At 38.5% G+C, this 20,931-nt stretch overlaps 1 protein-coding gene across 5 annotated transcripts in view; it reads right to left on the reverse strand.

Moving 5' to 3' along the window:
- The window catches only part of TEX2 (testis expressed 2), a 122,550-nt gene that overhangs the window by 9,142 nt on the left and 92,477 nt on the right, over positions 1-20,931 (reverse strand). For all 5 annotated transcript variants that reach the window (XM_034789362.1, XM_034789363.1, XM_034789365.1 and 2 more), the window contains 2 exons: positions 18,752-18,851; positions 10,143-10,275 (listed from right to left, as the gene is read on the reverse strand). In XM_034789362.1, the coding sequence (XP_034645253.1) occupies positions 10,143-10,275; positions 18,752-18,851 (233 nt within the window). The remainder of the gene's footprint in view (positions 1-10,142; positions 10,276-18,751; positions 18,852-20,931) is intronic.

Here is a 20,931-nt window from a genome sequence, read left to right on the forward strand (position 1 = left end):
CACATAGCACGCCTTTGAGTGTGACCTCCCCTTATAAATTAAGAACACTTTTTATATATTTAACACCATTATAAATGCTGGAGGCAAAGCAGGGTTTGGGGTGGAGGCTGACAGCTCATGACCGCCCATGTAATAACCTCATGACCCCTTGAGGGGTCCCGACCCCCAGTTTGAGAACCCCTGCCCTAGTGGGTGTTACAAAGAGAAGGAAAAAAAAGACTAAATGGGAATTTCAAGGGACACTGGGCCTGATTTTCCATTGGTCTCTAAATAACGTATTCATGTACATCTGAAATTGATAGTATTCTACACCCACTTTGCATGAATGTAAGTGATTACACAAGGTGCAGGGCACTGGAGAATCAGGTCTGAAGGCTCTGTCTACATCAAGAAAACTTGCAGTGTTGTAATTAATTGGTGTGGTTACATTAGTAATTTGTATCATTGCAGCTACAGTTGATGTAGCTACATGGGTATAAATTTCCCTAATGCAAGTTTAAAAGGGAAGGGTAAGAAAGGAATTTTGCTGCTGGGCAAAAAGAAAAATGATTCTAAGTACTAAAATTCCTTTAAAAAGTATTTTGTACAATTCCCTCCATCCCACCCTAGCTGGGACACAATCTCCAGTTGGTCTCTTTGTGGCACGCATTTCCCGCCCTATGGGGAAATGGTGCTGCAGGCTGATCAAGTTGTAGCTCATTGTGCCAGTGAGGCACAGGAATCTGGTCAGTGACCTGGTGTATATGGCAATAGTGTAATTTCTGCTGAAGAGAGTCCATCATGGATTAAGAGGAGCAGGGGTAGTGGAGCAAACAGGTTACTCACTTTGTACAGTAACTGTGATTCTTCAAGGTGTGTCCGCCGATGGGTGCTCCATTTCGCATGTGCATGTGCCTCCTAAGCCCTTGATCGGAGATTTTCAGTTATCAACATCCATTTGGCCTAGGCATGCACCCTATGCCTCCTTGTGCAAGGTAACAAGGCTATATAGAGATGCGCTGGCAAACCACATTCAGTTCCTTATTCAATCAAAACATCCCCTAAGGAACAGTCTGAAGCAGAGGGGAAGGCGAGTGGGTACTGGAGCACTCATGGGGGGGGGACACATCTCAAAGAACCAGTTACTGCACCAAGTGAGTAACCTCCTCCCCATGGGTGCTCCACTTCAGGTGACTTTCGAGTAGTATCCCCAGATGGAGTTTTGAACTGCGTCCAGAATTGAAGACAGTACTGCAGAACCAAGTACCACATCGGATCTGACAGCATGGATCAGGGCATAATGTTTCAAAAATGTACGTATTGAAGCCCATGTAGCGGCCCTACATATTTCAGATCCTGGTACATTCTTCAGTAATGCCGTAGACATTGCCTGAGATCTGGTTGATTGTGCTATCACCCTTTTGGTGGTGAGGGGGAATGCCCACAGCATCGTAAGTGATAATACATCCCAATATCCATTTCAATAGTTTCTGACTAGAAACTGAGCACCCTAGGGATCTACCTACAAAGGAAATGAAGAGCCTAGGTGACTTCCTAAATTGCTTGGTTCCCTTCTATCATCCTTGGTACGTAAATAAGATTGTTGTAGAGAACTATGTGGCTTCAGGAAAAACCCTGATAGATGAATGGATTAAGGTGGAACTCTGACAGAACCTTAGGTAAGAATTTAGGTTGTGGGCGTGAAGAGACCTGGTCTATAAAGAACACCGTAAAGGGACTATCTACTGTCAAGCCCCCAATCTTCCTGATCCTACTGGTCTAGGTGATGGTTACTAAAAAGACCATCTTAATAGACAAATGCAACAGAAAACAGGATGCCATTGGTTTGAACGGAGGTCTCATAAGGTAACTGAGTACCAAGTTGAGGTCCCAGGTCAGGGTAGTGTCCCTAATCTGCAGACAGAGATTCTCCAAACCTTTAATAAGCCTAGATGATACCAGATGTGCAAATATGGAGTATCCTTCCATTGGAGGATAAAAGGCTGATATTGTGGCTAAATGGACCTTAACTGAACTAACATATAACCCTGATTTTTTTAAATTCAACAGATAATCCAGGATGCGTGAAAGCAGCACCAAATCAGGCAGAAGGCAGCACCACCACCACCACCGGAAGAATCTCTTCCATTTCTGCACATAAATAGTGTGGGTTGATCTCCTCCTACTATTCAGTAACACTTCTTGTACTTCCATAGAACAGAAGGATTCTAACCCCATGAACCAACAAGAAGTTATGCCCTGCGGCGGATAACCACTAGATTGGGATGAAGCACGCGACCTGCATGTTGTGACAAGAGATGAAGACTGGTCAGGAGCCTGAACAATGGTTGGACACATAGGTGAAGCAGGTAATGGTACCACTACTCTCACTCTTTATGTAAATTAATTATACTAACCACTACAAAATATTAGAAAAGCGAAGGCACGCTCAAGGCAGACATGCTAGGGTACCACGTGAGGCCAAGGTGGTTGAGAAGAAACTAAGGACCATTTGTCTGCGTATCCCTATATTGCCTCGGTATTCGGCACGAGGAGGCATAGGGTGTATGAGCAGGTCAAGCAGGCACTGCTAACTGAAAATCTCTGATCAACGGCTTGAGAGGCATGCGCACCTGAAGTGGAGCACCCAGAGGGAAACTACTTGAAGAAAAATCTTAATCAGGATACAAAATATTACACAATAGCAACTAATTCCTGGACTCAATTTTTGGAGTAATTTTGTGCTCAAATGTGAACCAAATCTTTTCGCTACAGATTCAAGTTATTTGCATACAGAAATCTCTGGTATGCTGTCTGAGACCTGCTACAGTCATGGGTGAATACACTTTGACAATATATCTCTTGTAATGCAAGAGCAAGAGAGTTTTAAGCAGTTATAAAACAAAAATTTCAGGCAATTACCCAGGATTGTAATTTTAGTTATGTAATATTTCACAGCTTGTTAAGAACATGCAATTTATAGCTGGGTTTTCTTTCATTTTTGTTCTTCTGGTTTTGTTCTCATGTTTCCCTTTTTCAAAGGAACCAGGCAGAACACTGATTGAAGCCATTGTCACTGCCCATATAAGTGGGCAGAGGAAGCTGTTTAGATAGGTGGGACTCCATACAGCAATCTTAAGGACAGTTCAAGTCCAATGCACCAGTACACAGCATTCTTCCCTAAGAGCATGCGTAAAGAATGAGGGCAATAATCTCAAATTCCTTTTTAACTAGCAAGGATCCAAGTTGTGAGGTTTGGATTTGACCTTCCTCAAAGACTTCTTCATAGGTACAACCCCACTGTAGCTCCCTCCTTGTATCAGAGCACCTAAAAAAGTGATGAATACCAAGTGCTTCTACACCAAGGCTAAAAGAGGTCACTCTCACAATAGTCCCAGTGAGCATTCCTAAAATAATCCCACAACTGTGACGCTACCAGCCAAGACATCAGCAAATCCTCTGCATTAAATTAAGTGACATCAAAGACTATCTCCAATCTCAGTATATGATGAGTGGATCATACTGCATAATCACAACAGAAGGGAGTGCCATTCTCAAAGTACCTTCTTGTGCTGACTGCATGGGATTTTACTGAACTGCCAGTTGTATCCTGTATTATTACATAGTATATAACAACTAAGAGGAATTATATTGTGCAGGAGACTGCATTGCATTTCTAAATGTAGATTAGCTTGCCTGTATTTGCATACAGAAATCTCTGGTATGCTGTCTGAGACCTGCTACAGTCATTTGTTTATAGAATAGCCGTTTCACATTTTGCTCACTGGCAGTGTCTAAGTGCTCTCCAGCAGGTTAATATCCCAACACACTTCAGAGTACGGTCCAAAACATTAAATGCAAGATACTGTTTTTGATAGAATAATGCTGGAAATGTTAGTCAATATGAGCGACTGAAAGCAACTTAAAGCTAACTAGTTTTGTTGCCTTTTTCAAATGAGGCAGATGTCTTTTTCCAGCTATTTGGGATTTTTTGTCTGTTGTAGCTCCAGAGCCAATTTGGCTCAAGGCACTTCAGTAAAGGTCACATTCAGTCAACTGCCTACGCTCATTTATATATGGTCTGCACTGTTAACTGAGATTTCCCCACTTGTTTATACAAATCTCACCCATACTCAAATCAAGTACCGCTTTGGCAGACAGTGAAGTGTGGTATGGGGAGACACTGACAGAATAAAGGTTTGTGTGTTAGGCACTGTGGTCTGGCAGAATAAGTATATTGCTGGGAGCCAGGAGGTTTGACGTTCCACTCCTGGTTTTGCCACTGACTCTCTGAGATGCATTGGCAAGTCCTTCAACCTCCCTGTCTCAATTGTCTCATTGTGAGGGATTACAATTTGTAAAGCATTTTGGACATATCATAATAGTAAGATTACTTGAAGAAAAGATGTTGAAAGAAAGCTTCACTCACTCAATGAGAAATTATTTATGATGGCTTCATTATTTATGGCTATTTCTGATTTCCTCATGGTACTTAACCCTTTCATGCCAAAAGTCAGATATCCCAATGCTGTCTGTTAACACACGCTCCAAGAGGTAACATTTCACCACTCAAGAAACTTCAGTTTCCAAAGGATTTGTTGGAAAGTTTTCAATCTATCATGCTTCCTTGGCATCCCTACTTAGAATGGATATGCCTTTTTCGCCTAGAAGTGATTGTTTTGTTGTTGTTGTTTTTTCCCCCCGTGTGGCCAAAGAAGGGTAAAAAGGTTTTATATATAGGATAGCGACAGCAGTGTTGTGATCAAAATGTTCCTGATATGATGGACCTTCAGCCTGCTTCTCACGCTACACCAGTCTTTCAAAACTCTACCTCGACAACTGGCCTGGGGATAATGATTTCTTCAGATAGGCAAGTAATATCTCACTTTTTTATTACTGTCATGGTAAAGGCAGGTGAGCAGATTAGGTCTGGGTTGGAGAATCTTTGCAAGGCCATGCTACACCATTATGTGGCTAGGTTTTATTTTTAAAGTGCTTGTCAGAAATACCTGCACAACTATGGAGATAATTATATTGTAGTATGGTTATCCAAACTGAAGTAAGTGAAGTCATTTCCCCCCCCGCCCCCCCAGTTATGAAATAGTTTTGCATATTACCATCTACCTTCTCCAGTGAAGGGCACGGACGACAACTATCAAACTTGGATTCAGAAGCATGGAGTTCAGTTCAATTTGTCATAGCAATAATCCTGACAATCTGAACAAATACTTCACTGTGCTAATTTAATAGTTTGAATTAAGATGAGCTGTGCAGATCAGAACTGAACTGTGATTACTACTAAGGTTTCCATACTCTTCATATACCATTTAATTTTCAGAAGCTTCAGACAGTATCCATTGTATATGGTAAAAACAAAAGTATATTGGAAGTGTCCATGGGTCAAATTGATGAACATCTGGCCCTGGGCACGATGCACACTTAGGAGAGGCCATCTGAACTACAGTTTTAGTTCTAAATTCAAAGTATACATTGCCTAGTTACTGATATTAACATTTACTTTACCTGTAAATGATTGCTGTGTGAGAATTCAAACTACGGTAAATTTAAAAAAGAGAGGTGTGGAATCAATGTGTTTGCCCGCTGTATTTCAAAGACTGTTCCTTCCTTGCAAGGATATAAATCCATACAAAAGACAATTCTGTAGGCTTGAGGGAGGGGAAGCAGAATCTCCACTTCTATAGGTGTTTGTTTTTTTCCATGGGGGAGGGGGGCACGCATTGTGTGGAAAAGCTCCTTTTAATATTTAGGATCACATTCTTTGTGTTAGTGACACGGATATAAATCAAAAGTCATTTGTCAGACTTTGGTGGAGTCATTACACATTTTACTTTATTAAAACAGAGCAGAATCCCGCACACTGACTTCAGTGTCCAGATTTATCTTTGCAACAGTGCAGAATTTGGTCATTAATATGTTTTTGCTTTTATTTACTTTTTATGTCATGTCATTTAGCACTGCTATAAATCTCACTTTAATATACTTCAGAATGGACCAGGTTATGTCTTGAGCATGCAAATTAGCTTTCATTAAATATTAAGGGACAGTTTTATTTATATACCAGCAAAAGGTTAGATTTGCAAGAATATTTTGTGGATTTGTTGGCAGTGGATATGCACTAAATCGTGGAGTCTGCCTACTGTTCAGGGACTGGTGATTTCTCAGGAACTACTATGACATTCTAGTTTGTTGCTGGAAGAGAAAAAGAGTTACTTTGAATCATGCAAATTCTAGGACCCCAGTGGCTACTTAAAAGTCTGACTTCACTACATAGCAAAACTAGCATAGGACATATGGATTTAGGAGCATTCTTAGCTTCCAAGGATTCAGAAATGGTGTTTTTATATCCAGGCTCGATAGTACTGAGACACTAGGGGGCAGCAACAGCAAATGAGGAGGCTGAGAACAACCTATTATCTTAGCCTCTAACTTAGTGCATTATTAAGATTCCTTTTCCTTCTAAACTTAGAGAAAGAAAACCCATTGAATGGTTTTATATAGCACAAAAAGAATCAACATTCCACAGCTAAATTAGTTGGATATTTGACAAATACCACTCACCAGATGAATACAAATCCACAGAATGATGAATCCAAACACATTATAAAAAAATGAAACAAAAATAGCACAAATACAAGTTAGATAGGATACAGTATGTAATTTCTAGCCAGTTTATCTAAGAGACATTTCTCATTTAAACATAGGCGGTAAACAGAACTGTTATATATACAAAATTGGACTTTAAAAGGTGGACGTGTTTATTCACACTGTGCAGTTAAATTACTGAGGAGCGTCTGAACTGTTGACATGCAGGATGCAGCTATCCTTTCACATTCATTTGCAACATTATTTGTGTTATAGTAGCACCACATAATACCTACTAGTCTAAAGAAGAAACTGGGCAGAGTATTGATTTCTCAGGCACAAATGGGAGCGTTGTGTTTATGAAAGAAAAATGGGAAACCACTATGGACTCACCAAAGGCACATTCAGCATTTAGAATTTTGCGCATGAGAGACATGAATCTAATGCCTAAACAGCACATACCTAGACAACTACAAAAGAATGGTATGTAGAGCCAATGAATAGGGATGAAAATAGGTGTCAGAAAAACCTAGGCTCTACTTTCAGTTCTGCCATAGTTGTGTAATCTTAGGCAAGTTGCTCCACCTCTCTGACTCACTTTCCCCCCCACTTGTTAAACATTAATACTTGCCTGCTTACTTACTATACAAGAATAATTTGAGAACTATCTAATAACTAAAGGTCTTTGAAAATGTAACATCCATATTGGTTTATGCTCACATAATATTCGCTAATTTAATTTCAGAAAGGCGAACTACACACAAATGTGGAAACTAAACAGAAATAAAAAGGTACAGTCACAAAAGTGAAATGCCTGCAAGCTGCATGGAAACTTTTAAAAACATAAAAGAGGCTCACATTAAATCTATATCCCAAATTAAAAACAGTAAGAGGACCAAAAAAATGCCACCATTGCTAAACAAAGTAAAAAGCAGTTAGAGGCAAAAATGTATCCTTTAAAAATTGGAAGTCCTACTAAGGAAAATAGAAAGGAGCATAAACTGTGGCAAGTCAAGTGTACAAGCATAATTAGTCAGGCCAAAAAACAATCTGAAGAGCAACTAGCCAAAGACTCAAACTAATAGCAAAACATTTTTTAAGTACATCAGAAGCAGGACGCCTGCCAAACAATCAGTGGGGACACTGGAAAATTGAGATGTTAAAGAAGCATTCAAGGAAGATAAGACCATTGCAGAGAAACTAAATGAATTCTTTGCATCAGCCTTCACTGCAGAGGATGTGAGGGAGGTTCCCACACATGAGCTATTCTTTTTAGGTGACAAATCTGAGGAACTGTCCCAGACTGAGGTGTCAAGAGAGGAGGCTGTGGAACAAATTGGTAAGTTAAACAGGAATCAGTCACCAGGACCAGATGGTATTCACCCAAGCATTCTGAAGAAACTCAAATATGAAACTGCAGAACTATTAACTGTGGTCCCTATAATTTAAACCAGCTTCTGTACCAGATGACTGGAGAATACCTAATATGACACCATTTTTAAAAAAAGGCTCCTGGCAATTTCAGGTCTGTAAGCCAAACTTCAGTATTAAGTAAATTGGTTGAAACTACAGTAAAGAACAGAATTATCAGACACACAGATGAACACGATTTGTTGGGGGAAGAGTCAACATGGGCTTTTGGAAAGGGAAATCATGCCTCACCAATCTATTAGAGTTCTTTGAGGGTGTCAACAAACATGTGGATACGGGTGATCCAGTGGATATAATGTACTTGGACTTTCAGAAAGCCTTTGAAAAGGTCCCTCATCAAAGGCTCTTAAGCAAAGTAAGCAGTCATGGGATAAGAGGGAAGGTCCTCTCATGGATGAGTAACTGGTTAAAAGACAGGAAACAAAGGGTAGGAATAAATGGTCAGTTTTCAGAATGGAGAGAGGCAAATAGTGGCATCTCGAGGGATCTGTATTGGGATTAGTGCTGTTCAACATATTCATAAATGATCTGGAAAAAGGGTAAACAGTGAAGTGGCAAAATTTGCAGATGATACAAAATTACTCAAGGTAGCTAAATCCAAAGCAGAGAGCAAAGAGTTACGAAGGGATCTTAAAAAGCTGGGTGACTGGGCAACAAAATGTTAGATGAAATTCAAAATGTTGATAAATGCAAAGTAATGCACAATGGAAAAAACAAGATCCCAATTATACATACAAAATGATGAGATCTAAATTAGCTGTTACTACTCAGGAAATAAAATCTTGAAGTCATTGTGGATAGTTCTCTGAAAACATCCGCTTAATGTGCAGTGGCAGTCGAAAGAGCTAAGCAAATAAGAAAGTGTTATTTACTCCTTCACTTAACATAAGAACCAGGGGTCACCCAATGAAATTAATAGGCAGCAAGTTTAAAACAAACAAAAGGAAGTATTTCTTCACACAATACACAGTAAACTTGTGGAACTTGTTGCAGGGGATGTTGTGAAGGCCAAAACTATAATGGGGTTCAAAAAAGTATTAGATAAGTTCAATGGCTATTAGCCAAGATGTCAGGGATGCCACCCCATGCTCTGGCATGTCCATAGCCTCTGACTGCCAGAAGCTAGGAGTGGATGACAGGGGATGGATCACTCGATGATTGCGTGTTCTGTTCATCCCCTCTGAAGCACCTGGCACTGGCCACCTGCAGAAGACTGGATAGATTCTCGGCTAGATGGACCATTGGTCTGATCCAGTATGGCCGTTCTTATGTTCTAATTTAGGTACACTTGGGTATCATCTGCAATATTGGTGAATATGTTAAAAATTTCACAGCAAGAATGGACAAAATTAATCTCTAGTGGAGCCTACCAATGCCACTGGAGTTACACTGAGAATGTATTTATCCTATATTTGCAGTTAAACTAAATACTTCTATTTCATACTTATTAGTGTCAAAGAAGAGAACACTGGAAGGAGACCTTATACATGTTCAAATACCTATATTTTAGTTTATCAACATTTTTCCTTTTAGAAGTTAGCATTTCACAATGTCACCATTTGTCTTTTTCTTGCAGAAAATATACAGAATAATGAAATCAGAACTTATCAGGTAATGAATTAATTCAATTGATTTTAAAATAGTCTTTTCAAATCTATTTATTGGAAATTTAAATGTCTATATGTTCTAAGATTTGGGATTAAAAAAAGTATTTTGTTCTGCTTACAAAAGCTTTATAATTATTTTTTTTTTTTTTTAAAATAGGTCCTATTTGGAGAACATATTTATACCTTGTATACAGACTTATCTTCAGCATTTGCCAGGGGTCTAATGCAAGTAGAAGACACCTTAAGATCAAAATCTATTGTCTAAACATAATGAAGAACTGATATAATAAAGTATAATATCTTGTTATAAAAAGTTAGTTTATGAAGATAATCAAATATCAATAAATAGAAGTAATTGCCTGGTTCCAAATGTTATTATACACGTAAGGCCAAATTTAGCCTTCGGATACAAACATCAACTTCCACTGATCTAGAATTAAACTGCAGTAATATCTGAGGGTAGAATTAGCCCTGCCTTTCTAAACACACGTCTGGTTTCTTTCTTGGGCAGTAATATCTTACCCTTCTTTGCCAATCTCTCCAACTTTCAGTGCTTCACCAAGAGGCTCTTTACCAAGTTTGGTCAAATTCATTTTGGTCTCGAGGGTCATTAGAAAAGACCCGTTGTAGGACATTTCCAAATCAATCCAAAGCCCTAGAATTGTTAATAAAAAAATTAATTTTTTTAAAAATGTGACATTGCAACTTAGAGTAACTTACACAATCATTTTATATTAAAGTGATGTCAAGCTAGAAATAATTTTAGAATAGAAGCGTTCATAGGGTTACTAACACGACCAGAGATTTTTGAAAATGGAAAATATTTTTAAAATATCTTACTTTTTAACCACTTGTGCTGTTTACCTTTCACATTTCACTCAGCTTGGACAGTGCAGGTAATGAAGATGTGTCAGTTACGCAATGTGGCGAGCCCGCCCTACCATAATGCCATTATGGTTCAATTTCCAAAACTTTGGGGCATTGTTTTATATGTGAGTATAACATTTTTGCTTAGTTTTCATAAATGAAAATTATTTTTAAATTGTTTGAATCCCTGGGCTAGTTGATATCTCTTTAAACATTATATCCCAAGGCTACCAAATGAAGACTTGTCAAAACTCTTCTGCTGTCAACCATGACTTGGTGAGGTAATATATAAATGCTCAATCACTTTTAACTCAAATTTAACTTTTTTCCTGAGGTCTAACTCCAAATATATCACTCATGAAAGTTGCTGTATAAGTGTAATGTTTAACTTGCACTTTCAATCATCTGACTGTCATTCACTTTGTACACTCTTATCGCAGTGACCAAGAGAATTTCTGGAGACTTGGATGTGTGCGCCTATCCCTTATCAGTGACACATCCTTGCTCCTAAATGCAACCGTTAGACATGGTGCTGTTTATCCTCCTGTGAGGCATGAAGTGATTGTCAAATGTGAAGAGCTATAGGCCATCTGTGATATGGAAAGTAGAGATAAACAGGTGCCACTGAACATGCTACAGAGAAATGCTCCATTTTCACAAATGAGGAACTCTAGGACATGAACAAAAACTGCCACCCCATCATAAAAACATTTAGAAAAATTTTGCAACTCAACATTTATTCTGAACTCCAACTGCAGTGGAATCTCTGACAGCTAAGGGTACAGTCCCCATCTGGTCAGCTTCACGCAGCAGCCTCCCATACCAGAGGCCCATTATTCTTGGGAACATGAGGAGCCATTGGGTGGTCAGAGGCATGAAATATCTAATGTGATCTGGAGTTTCACTGGAATAAAGGTTCAGTATTTCCGGCCCCCATCCCCTCCCCCCAAAAGAAGCAGATAGAGAATCTCCTGGATGGAGCCTGACATACTGTTTTGAGGCACTACACAGCTAGCAATTCAGGGAAGACTAGCTTCAAGTTATGTGCATGTATAACTTCCAGTAGTCCACATTCCTGCGGTACCCCCACTTTAGTGGTTTGATAAAATACCAAAATAATTAATTGAATAATTACTAGTGAAGTTCTAGTTCTACTATGGTGCTCAGAAATCTATACAATATCATCATAATCAACATTAAATGATGAAACTGCCTATAAGTTAGACAATCACTCCCTCTACTGGCTCTATAGGGTCACAATCCTTTCTAAGCCACTGTAAAAAATGAGCTGGGGAAGACTCTCTGATACATCCTCTGCAAGGGAAGGAGAGTGCCACACCTTGAATGGCAAGATAGAGCCCCTCACAGAAGGTATCAGACAGTCTCATATTGCATGATCTTACCCAAACAATCCTTGAGATATGACTTCTATATGTTCACATTAAAGCTTCATAATACAAAAAAGAATTCTTCTTTGAATGGCCTTATTTCCTCTAATAATTTACCTTATGTGAAGAATAATAAACACTCTCCTGCTGCAGTGCTCTAATGCACTGCAGATCAATATGAATAGAATTCAAGTATTTTTTAAAAAAAGTAAAAACCACCCTCTTAAAATTCAAACAAAACCTTTTGAAGAGACTGAATACAAAAAATTCAGATCTAGGTTTTCAGAAGTGATTAGTGATTTTATGTGCCCAATTTGAGACTCCTTAAAAAGCCCCAATATACAGAGAGCAGGTGCTCAACACTCAGAAAAATCAGGCCCCTTTGAACTGTCTCCAGTTGGGCAACCAAAAATTGACCCACTAAGAACACTAGTCACTTTTGAAAATTTAGGCCTATGTGAATGTAAAGTATCTATGGTTCTCTTTTCTGCAAACACACATAAGGAAAACTGAAATGCCATATACAGGGTCCAACCCTGAAACCACAAATTCCAGGATGCAGGCCACTAAGTATACCAAGTCTGCTATCATCATACAGTTAGAAATAATTCTGAAGGCAAATCGTCTTTAGTTTCCTCAGTTACTAATATAAAACGTCTCTACAATTCAGATGAATGTGAGTTGACTGTTTCACATTATGTTTCTAAACAAGGAAACAAATGCCAATTTATGCAGAATTTCCCCTCTCTGCTTTCTGCTGGTGAAATTAAAGATGGCATTGGGAACCAGATATCACAGATCTGAACAGCTGAGACCAACTCTTTTTGTAATCAGCATGCTCCAAACTTCAATGATGTTTTAACAATTGATTAAATTAAGCTAAGGAAACAATTCAATCAGATTACTGAGAGAAAGGATGTTCTCTTCTACTCAGGGTGACTGGTTCGTTAGTATTAAAAAAAAAGATAGCCGCCTCCCACGTCATGGTACAATTTAGTCATCAAGTTGTCTGTGGCCTAACCTTGATGAAGATACAGTAACACCACAGCACCTCTTATCAAGTTATGGTTATATTAACACAAGTACTGTTTAAATTAAAAAGCTGCTTTCTCTGTCAAGGTCCGTAATTGCTCAAATGATGAAAGCCACATGAGCAAAATGTCTGTTTCTTGAAGTCAAGCATTAGTGGAAATTTGTTGTTTGTGAGGCTCTGAAAGAGTTCTTCAAATATTGTACATGACTGCATTTTTAAGACCCAAATCGACTTCGTGAAGTGGCCTCAAACAGCATAAAACCACAACATTTCATTCAAAACTGCAATTTTGATTGAGAAAGTTGCCTAAATTACCTTTATGCTAAGGAACTTACTGACAAGTAAGTTCACGTTGCTTATGCAAAAATAAAAATATTTTCCAATGATTGTTGTCATATTCACATATATCCCCTTAAAAATTAGGGCCAAAAGAGAATTAAACTAAGATTACTGCAGTGGTTCCATGTTTATTACAAGAATTAATAAAATGCAGGAACTAAAACATCACGTAATTGGACAACGTGACTGCAATTACAAGGATTATGAATCCTACCATAAACACTTGTCTGCTATAACTAGTCTGTAAACAAGAAACCGAAAGGATTAGTTTTACTGAATGGTAGTGCTGTCGTAAATACAAAAGTAAAACAAAACACATAGCAATCTCATAAAACCGGTCTCCTGACTTTTAAATGCGATACATTTGTTACAAGGATAAGAACATAGAACTGAAGTACTAAGTCAGAACTGGCAGTCCAAACAGATTCTTAATAATTCAAACAAGCATTTCCAGAATAAAATTTTTTAGAAACCAATTTAAAAAAAGTTGTTGAATCTCACTATCAGTGAATCTGTCTACAAAATCTTAGAATAAATAAAGCTTAATATACTGGAGCAGTTAATGCAGTTTTACTGTTTTTTAATCAAGGTTGGGTGTAATATGTATTTTTGTATTCTGTTCAGTTATTTCTGTTAAAAGTCACAGTAAGGCTGATGGGTTTTGTATACTAACAGCTTTCAGCTTCCAGACATGGGCATAATTTTAGAAAAATTTTGATGGTGGGAGAAATAGGGCAAAATTGTGTCAGCATATAGAACATTATATTATATTCTGTAAAGTTGGCGGGGGATTAGAAGACATAATGGAACATATACACCTGTGAAATGTCTGGGGGGGCGGGGACACACCAAGGTCACGGGAGGCAATTCCCCTCCCCCGCCCTTGCTCTACAGCAGGGGTAGGCAACCTATGGCACATGTGCCAAAGGCGGCATGCGAGCTGATTTTCAGTGGCACTCAAACTGCCCGGGTCCTGGCCACCAGTCCAGGGGGCTCTGCATTTTAATTTAATTTTAAATGAAGCTTCTTAAACATTTTTAAAACCTTATTTACTTTACATACAACAATATTTTAGTTATACATTATAGACTTATAGAAAGAGACCTTCTAAAAACGTTAAAAAGTATTACTGGCACGCAAAACCTTAAATCAGAGTGAATAAATGAAGACTCAGCACACCACTTCTGAAAGGCTGCCGACCCCTGCTGTACAGTAAATGATGCCCTTGCTTGCACATACTGGGGATAAACCTGCCACTTGTGGAGACCAGTATCAGCAGAGTGCAATTTTCATTGCACAAAATATAAAGCTTATTGGCAATCTACTTTTATGAGAGTTCTTTGCATCTTTACCGGAGAGTTCAGGCAAACATCTGCCACTAGACTGGATAGCTAGGTCACAACATGTTTTGCAGTCTAATTCTTCCCTAATTTACATGTGCATCCCACATTGAAATCAATGTAATTTCAAAAGGAGTAATTCAAGATAGGACTACTAGAGATCCAAGTATACAGTCTGCATTCTACATGTGGAATAGAATTGATGACAAAAGTAAAGAACAGATTTTTTTAAATACACAAAAACAGCTCAGTGAAAAATGTCAGAAGTTTATGCAAAACAAAACTATTTTGCTCACTTCTGAGAGGGACATTAGAGTTTATAGGCCTTCTCGTGTCCTTCACTGATTTGAGAAAACAGAATTTTTAGCGTCATCCATAAAGTGTGTGTATGGCATTAACCAACTGATAAGTGTTACAATTTTCAGTGAGAGTCAATCATTGCAAAACTTAGTGCAAACTGTATGATGTCAGACCAAGTTAATTCGATTAATATATCAGACTCTCAGCCCTTTAAGAAGATGATGCAAGATGATCTTGTATATTGCACCCAAGCACTTCAGACAGTAACTATCAGGTATGAAATTGATGAAACAACTTTACATAGAAGTTAGGCAAAGAAATATGGAAGAGTTGAATAGAGGAGTCTATCAGATGTTAAAAAGTTCTGTCTTTACATCATTTTTATGTGGAGCCAAGGAATCCTAGCCTAGAGACAGAGTTAGTTATTTCCCAAGTTTACAAATAGAAACTGCATCAACTTAGTCAACTGGCAGAAATGCTTTTTCAAAGTTCCTAATCCTTTTGATGAAGGGAGAGCTTGTTGGATATTCTGTTTTTTTCCAAATGATTAAGCTACATCTTCACCAGTTATCTTACTGCACTGGAACAAAACTCATCTTCAAGCTCAAATTAAAAAATGACGGGTCTTGGACAGATAAACAGCTATTTACTCTGAGACTAAGGAGATGCACTCAGTTGTGTATGCTCACATCATGATTTCCATGTTTCCTAGAATAGAACAGGTGTATTGACTTTCGGCAAATCCCTGAAGCACAGTCCCCAACTTGAGAGAGCCCCAAATCTCATATCAGAAGGTAAACATAAATGTTTCTAAGATCTTGCCTGAACATGAAGTTATACCACTTTAACTCTACTAATAGAATTCAAAAGTGGTAGAACTGCCCTAGTGTGGATGCAGTTATATTGGTACAAAAGTATTGGTATACAGTGGTATAGCTTATTTATGTACATTTAGTGGAATAAGCTATACATCAGAATAACTGCATCCATATTAGGGGCGGTTGTACTGATTTAATTATTTTGGTGAAAAGTCACACCTCAAACCAAAATAGTTAAACTGGTACAAAACTTGTGTGTAGACAGGACCTAAAGTTCTGCTGGGCAGACTGTGATGATCTGGATATGATGTTAAGTAAGTAAAATGCAGCTAAGCACAGCAACACTACCACAGGTCTCCAGCTCCGGTGAGCCATCGTCACCTGATCTTTGCAAACAAATGAGAGGAACCAAGATTTAAAAAGAGAAAATACCCCCTGGTCAGGAATTCATCAGCTAGTTTAGTACTGAAATTTCCCCTAAGAAGTACTGGAGAAGAGACCTGGTGGCTTATGCATGAGTGTGTGTGTATGTTTTACCATCCTTGTGTTCTGAGAAAATATCATTGTTGTTATCTTTATTTAATATGTTTATTCCTGGTAAGGGACACTGGTGGAAAAGTCGGTTGGTCAGGAGTATTTCCCTAAAGTTCTACTTAATGGAAACTACTTAGTACTTATTTTCATCCCATGACATCAGTGTACTTCAAACGTAAGCCTTTGATGCTTTTGTGAGGGATTATACTTGTTTCACAGATTGAGAAACTGAGCATAGAGCATGTACACAACTTTCCTAAGGCACACAGCAAGTCAGCAGGAGAGCCTGAAATAGAACCTAGTCACATGTTCTAATCTACCCTGCCAGCGGATCTAATTTTCATTAGTCTTGAGCAAAATTATCTTTGGGGCTATTAATTTGACTGAACACCTGTGCACTCTCTCGAGTACAGAAGCAAGAAGCTGGATACAATCCTGCTCTACCGTTTGAATACACTCTGTTGAGAAGTTTGTAGAAATAAATGGAGTTTAACCTTTTGCTGACTCAGTCTCTGTGACTTAGAGGCTCTATAATGTTCTCCAAAGTCCCCACAACTGAGGCAATTTAAAATCCATGCTGACTCACGCTATGATTAGTCGGGGTATGGATAGGATCCAGACATAGTTTACTGAGTGCCAGCTGGAGCAAGTTCTTATTCTGACATCTTTGCTGCTCAACTATCTGAAAGATGGGAAAATGGCTTTAAAGAGTGACTTAGTTATGAAGCAGATGTGGAGGGATGGTAAACAACAGGCTCCCTCAAGAGAGCATTTCCCCATAGACCAATTAGAGCCTTCTAAACTCTGGGTCAAATAAGCCCTTGTAGATCAACTAGATCCTTCAAAAACATTTCCAACAAGTCACCATCAAAATTAAAACAGAGAAGAGAAGATGAGGAATTTAAAAAGAAAAGGTTTGCTAAAGGAGACAGCTGAAAATCATGCCCAATGGCTACAATCAAAATCTAGTTCCTATCTAACAAACTGTTTCATCTATCAGAATAGATGTCTATGTTAAGGGGGGGGCACGAGAGGGGAAGACCTACCTGCCCCTCTCTTTAAGTGTACATCAAATACTTCTAAAAACAGACAGACTTTTTTCAAGCTATAACACTCTGTCAATCTTTGAACTTTTTTCAAAAAAGGACGTTTAAGCTATTCTTCATCTGAGTGGACTAACAAAAGATCCTGCATCTTTATGAAAATACCAAGGTGACAAAAGTCACGGCTATGACAAATGCCTTGCTTTGGGGATACATTATGCCAGAAAGAACCCAGACTGAATTTCAGCTCCCAGGGATTGCAGTAAGAAAATCACCACCTTTGACATTGAAAGACCAACACAAAACCTCACAATGCTATTTTTAAGAAGTCTCTTTTAAAAGCTGAGCCAATGTTTGTTTTCTGGTTTAATAGTTATAGTATTTTGCTGAATCATTGTTTACATAGAGCAAGGCTGTAGCTCTTGAACAGAAGTCAGATCTGGGTTCGCTATAGTACAGACACAATTCTTCTCTGGGCATGAAGAAAAGATGCTGGATCCTTTACTACTTTGTACTTCCTCAAATTTTACTTTACTTTTATAATTCTGTGAATGTAGTGGTTTTCAGTTGGGAAGAGGATATCATTTCCTTAAATTCATCCTGCTGCTCACCTATAAAAGCTATAACATTGGTGCCAGACACTCAGTACCTTGCACAGCCAAACCTCTAGGGCCTTCATTTAGCACTCCTCCCTCAAGCAAAACTCATACTGAAATCCATGGGCCAAATTCTGCTCTCAGCAATTCCACAGGGTAGAACTGGAAAAAGAGGGAAGTCGGCTTTTCATCAGAATAAGTTTTGCTAAAGAGAACCCACAAAGTGGGCTGCTTTTCCCAGGTTTACCAGATCCCAGCCTCCTACACCAGTCTACATCTTCTATACAACTTTTCAGGCATACAGCATATTTGGAGTGCTAAAGACACTTTATAATCACTGCAATCTGAATGTCAACAGCTTTACAAATCCGTTCTTAATAATGGTATGGTAGCCAAATGAAAAATAAGAGGGGCACTCAGATAGTTTAAGCCGAGATCTTGTGCTTTGTTTAGAAAAAGGTTTTGCCAAACATAAGAGAAACCATTGTGGGGTGGTTCTGTTTGTGTTTTCTTAATATTTCAGTAGAAATAGTTTAGGTTGTGGATACTAGGGAACGTTTATTTCTATCTATTGTAATAGTGAACAATAACAGGAAATGAGAAATAAAAATGGAGTATAAGCACAAGTGAAGCTAATTATGTGTCCAAATTGAATGAAACGGAAAAATTAAACAAGTCACAAATAGTAAAGTGTAACTACATGGTTAGTTTCAAAAATTTAAAGGTTATCAGTAACACTGGGTAAAGTGTTTTTAAAATAAATGGTTTATAACTTGACAGTGTTCTTTTAGTTCTGCAATAGACGCAAAACATAATGAATATCCTTTTTACCATCAAGCTAAAAAATTCCTGTTCAAACCAAGTGGTCATTACCTTTGTGATCAACAGAAGGTTTGAAGGCTTGAAGGATCTTCGGCACCGCTACTCCCATGTCAAGTTCAGTTAGAGCTAGCTCATTCATAAAATATGGCAGCTGGAAGAAAGGAGAGAATACAAAAATCAATATAAAGAGACCAGGTGTTCTGTGATATTTGGAAGGCGGTTAAAGTATATTACATTTGAGAAAACGTTTAGCTGAGTTACCAATTAAAGGACACACAAATGACGATTACATGCAGAAATTTAAATTCTAGGATTTAGCATTCCTTTATTTGAAAATGATATTTTAGAGGATGCCTTGGTTTATAAGCTCTTAGCCAATGCATTTTTAATATTTCCATTCCAATCAGTTGTGTGCACCCAATCAAGAATACAAATTTCAACCTACAGCATTAGGTTGATACATGTCAAACACTTGTATCCCACATTTGACTGATAAATGAACTGTATGCTCTATTGGTCAAAACAAACAAAAGGTGTAGACCAAGAATGAAGTGAAGATACTTGGCAGTTTGCCAGACTTAAAATGATCAGGTTTTTTGTTTTTAAACATGTTATCCAACTGCAGTTACACACTTTTTAGTGGAGAAATTCTGCAGTTAGGCAGATATTTTAAAATAATAAGACCATCACTACTTTTATCCACAGCAAACTCTGCCTGGGGTCTATGCCTTTTATCCTACATCACGCTACTAGTACTATATCCTGCGTGTGCACAAACATACAAAATAGGGATTTAGAACAAAAGCATATGAATGATAATCATATATACATTAAGATATAAATATATATTTATAACACTATATGCAAAGGTACTTTCATTCTGAATCCCAGTGTTTACCTATATAATTTAAAACACATACATGTCCTAAACTGTGTTATACATGGTGAAGGAACCCCCATTTTTCTATTCTTGTTGCTGGAGGCTCATACATTCCCTAACTCGCACTGCCCTGTGCTATGCTGCTCATCGGTCACAGTACACATATTTTGCCTCTCTGCCTCCTTCCTAGATGTTTCTTGCCTAAGTGAAGAGATTAGACAAATTGCTAAACAGCTGTTTTATTTACTAGGGGAAAGTAGTAATTTCAAGGAAAATGCTGTAGGTGAGAAAGTACATTATGAACACACTCAAGCAGTCCGTAATTAGAAATTATTTAAGGCTTGTCTACACTATTGCTAAAGTTGATGTAACTTACGTTGCTCAGGGGAGTGAAAAAGCCACCCTCCTGAGCCACGTAAGTTACATCGACTTAAAGCACTTCTACACTGTGCTAAGTCAGCAAGAGAGCGTCTCCTGCCAACACAGCTTCTGCCTCTCATTTAGGTGGAGTAATTACATTGACAGGAGAGCGCTCTCCCGTTGACAAAGCGCATCTTCACCACATGTTCTACATGGGTGCAGCTGCATTGATGCAGCTGCGCTGATGTAGCACGGTAATGAAGACAAGCCCTATGCTGATGTGACTGAGTCTCTTGCAGCACTGTTCCCAACCAGGATAATGCTGCCTTTTCTAATTTTGCCCAAGACACAGTAATTCCCCCTCTATTGCAGCATGGATTAAAACCAAATGTAGACAAGGGGAACTTCTGCTGGATTTAGATTGGTGCCATCACTGACAGCATTACAGAGTTCAAAGCTGGCAGATGCATTATTTTCTGTAATAACATTCCTGCTGAGATTCCTGGAGGAATTAAGGGGAGAAGTGTGGGAGGGAAATGAAAAAGGCAGCAATTTAGCCAACCAAATTAAGGGAAAGTTCCTAACATCAAGATGCTCAGCAGGGATGAGTCTGTTCTAAGCTGGTTGCACAGTAATCAGGCTGCTCTAAAGGTCAGATAATAAAGTACTGCAGCTTGCAAGAGGAAGAGGGTTAAATGCGCTGTTTGACATAAGGTGAGGACAGCCTTGAACAAGAACACCATGAGCACAAATTTGAAGACTACAATAACCTCAGCAATTCAAGGTACCAGGACCCAACAGGGAGGCAACTAAGAGCCCAACATCTTCCCATTCTCCACTGATAGGTGACCACTATTTGGGGGAGTCACATGGTAATGCCATTGCTTGGGGCCCTCACCATGCACTTTACAGACTACGTAGTCATTGCTGAACAAGGTAAAACATTTGAAATATTAAAGGCTAGACTATGGCATCTGGGGTGTTTCAGGGC

Source organism: Trachemys scripta, chromosome 14 (genome assembly GCF_013100865.1).
Source record: "Trachemys scripta elegans isolate TJP31775 chromosome 14, CAS_Tse_1.0, whole genome shotgun sequence".
Taxonomy (NCBI): Eukaryota; Metazoa; Chordata; order Testudines; family Emydidae; genus Trachemys; species Trachemys scripta.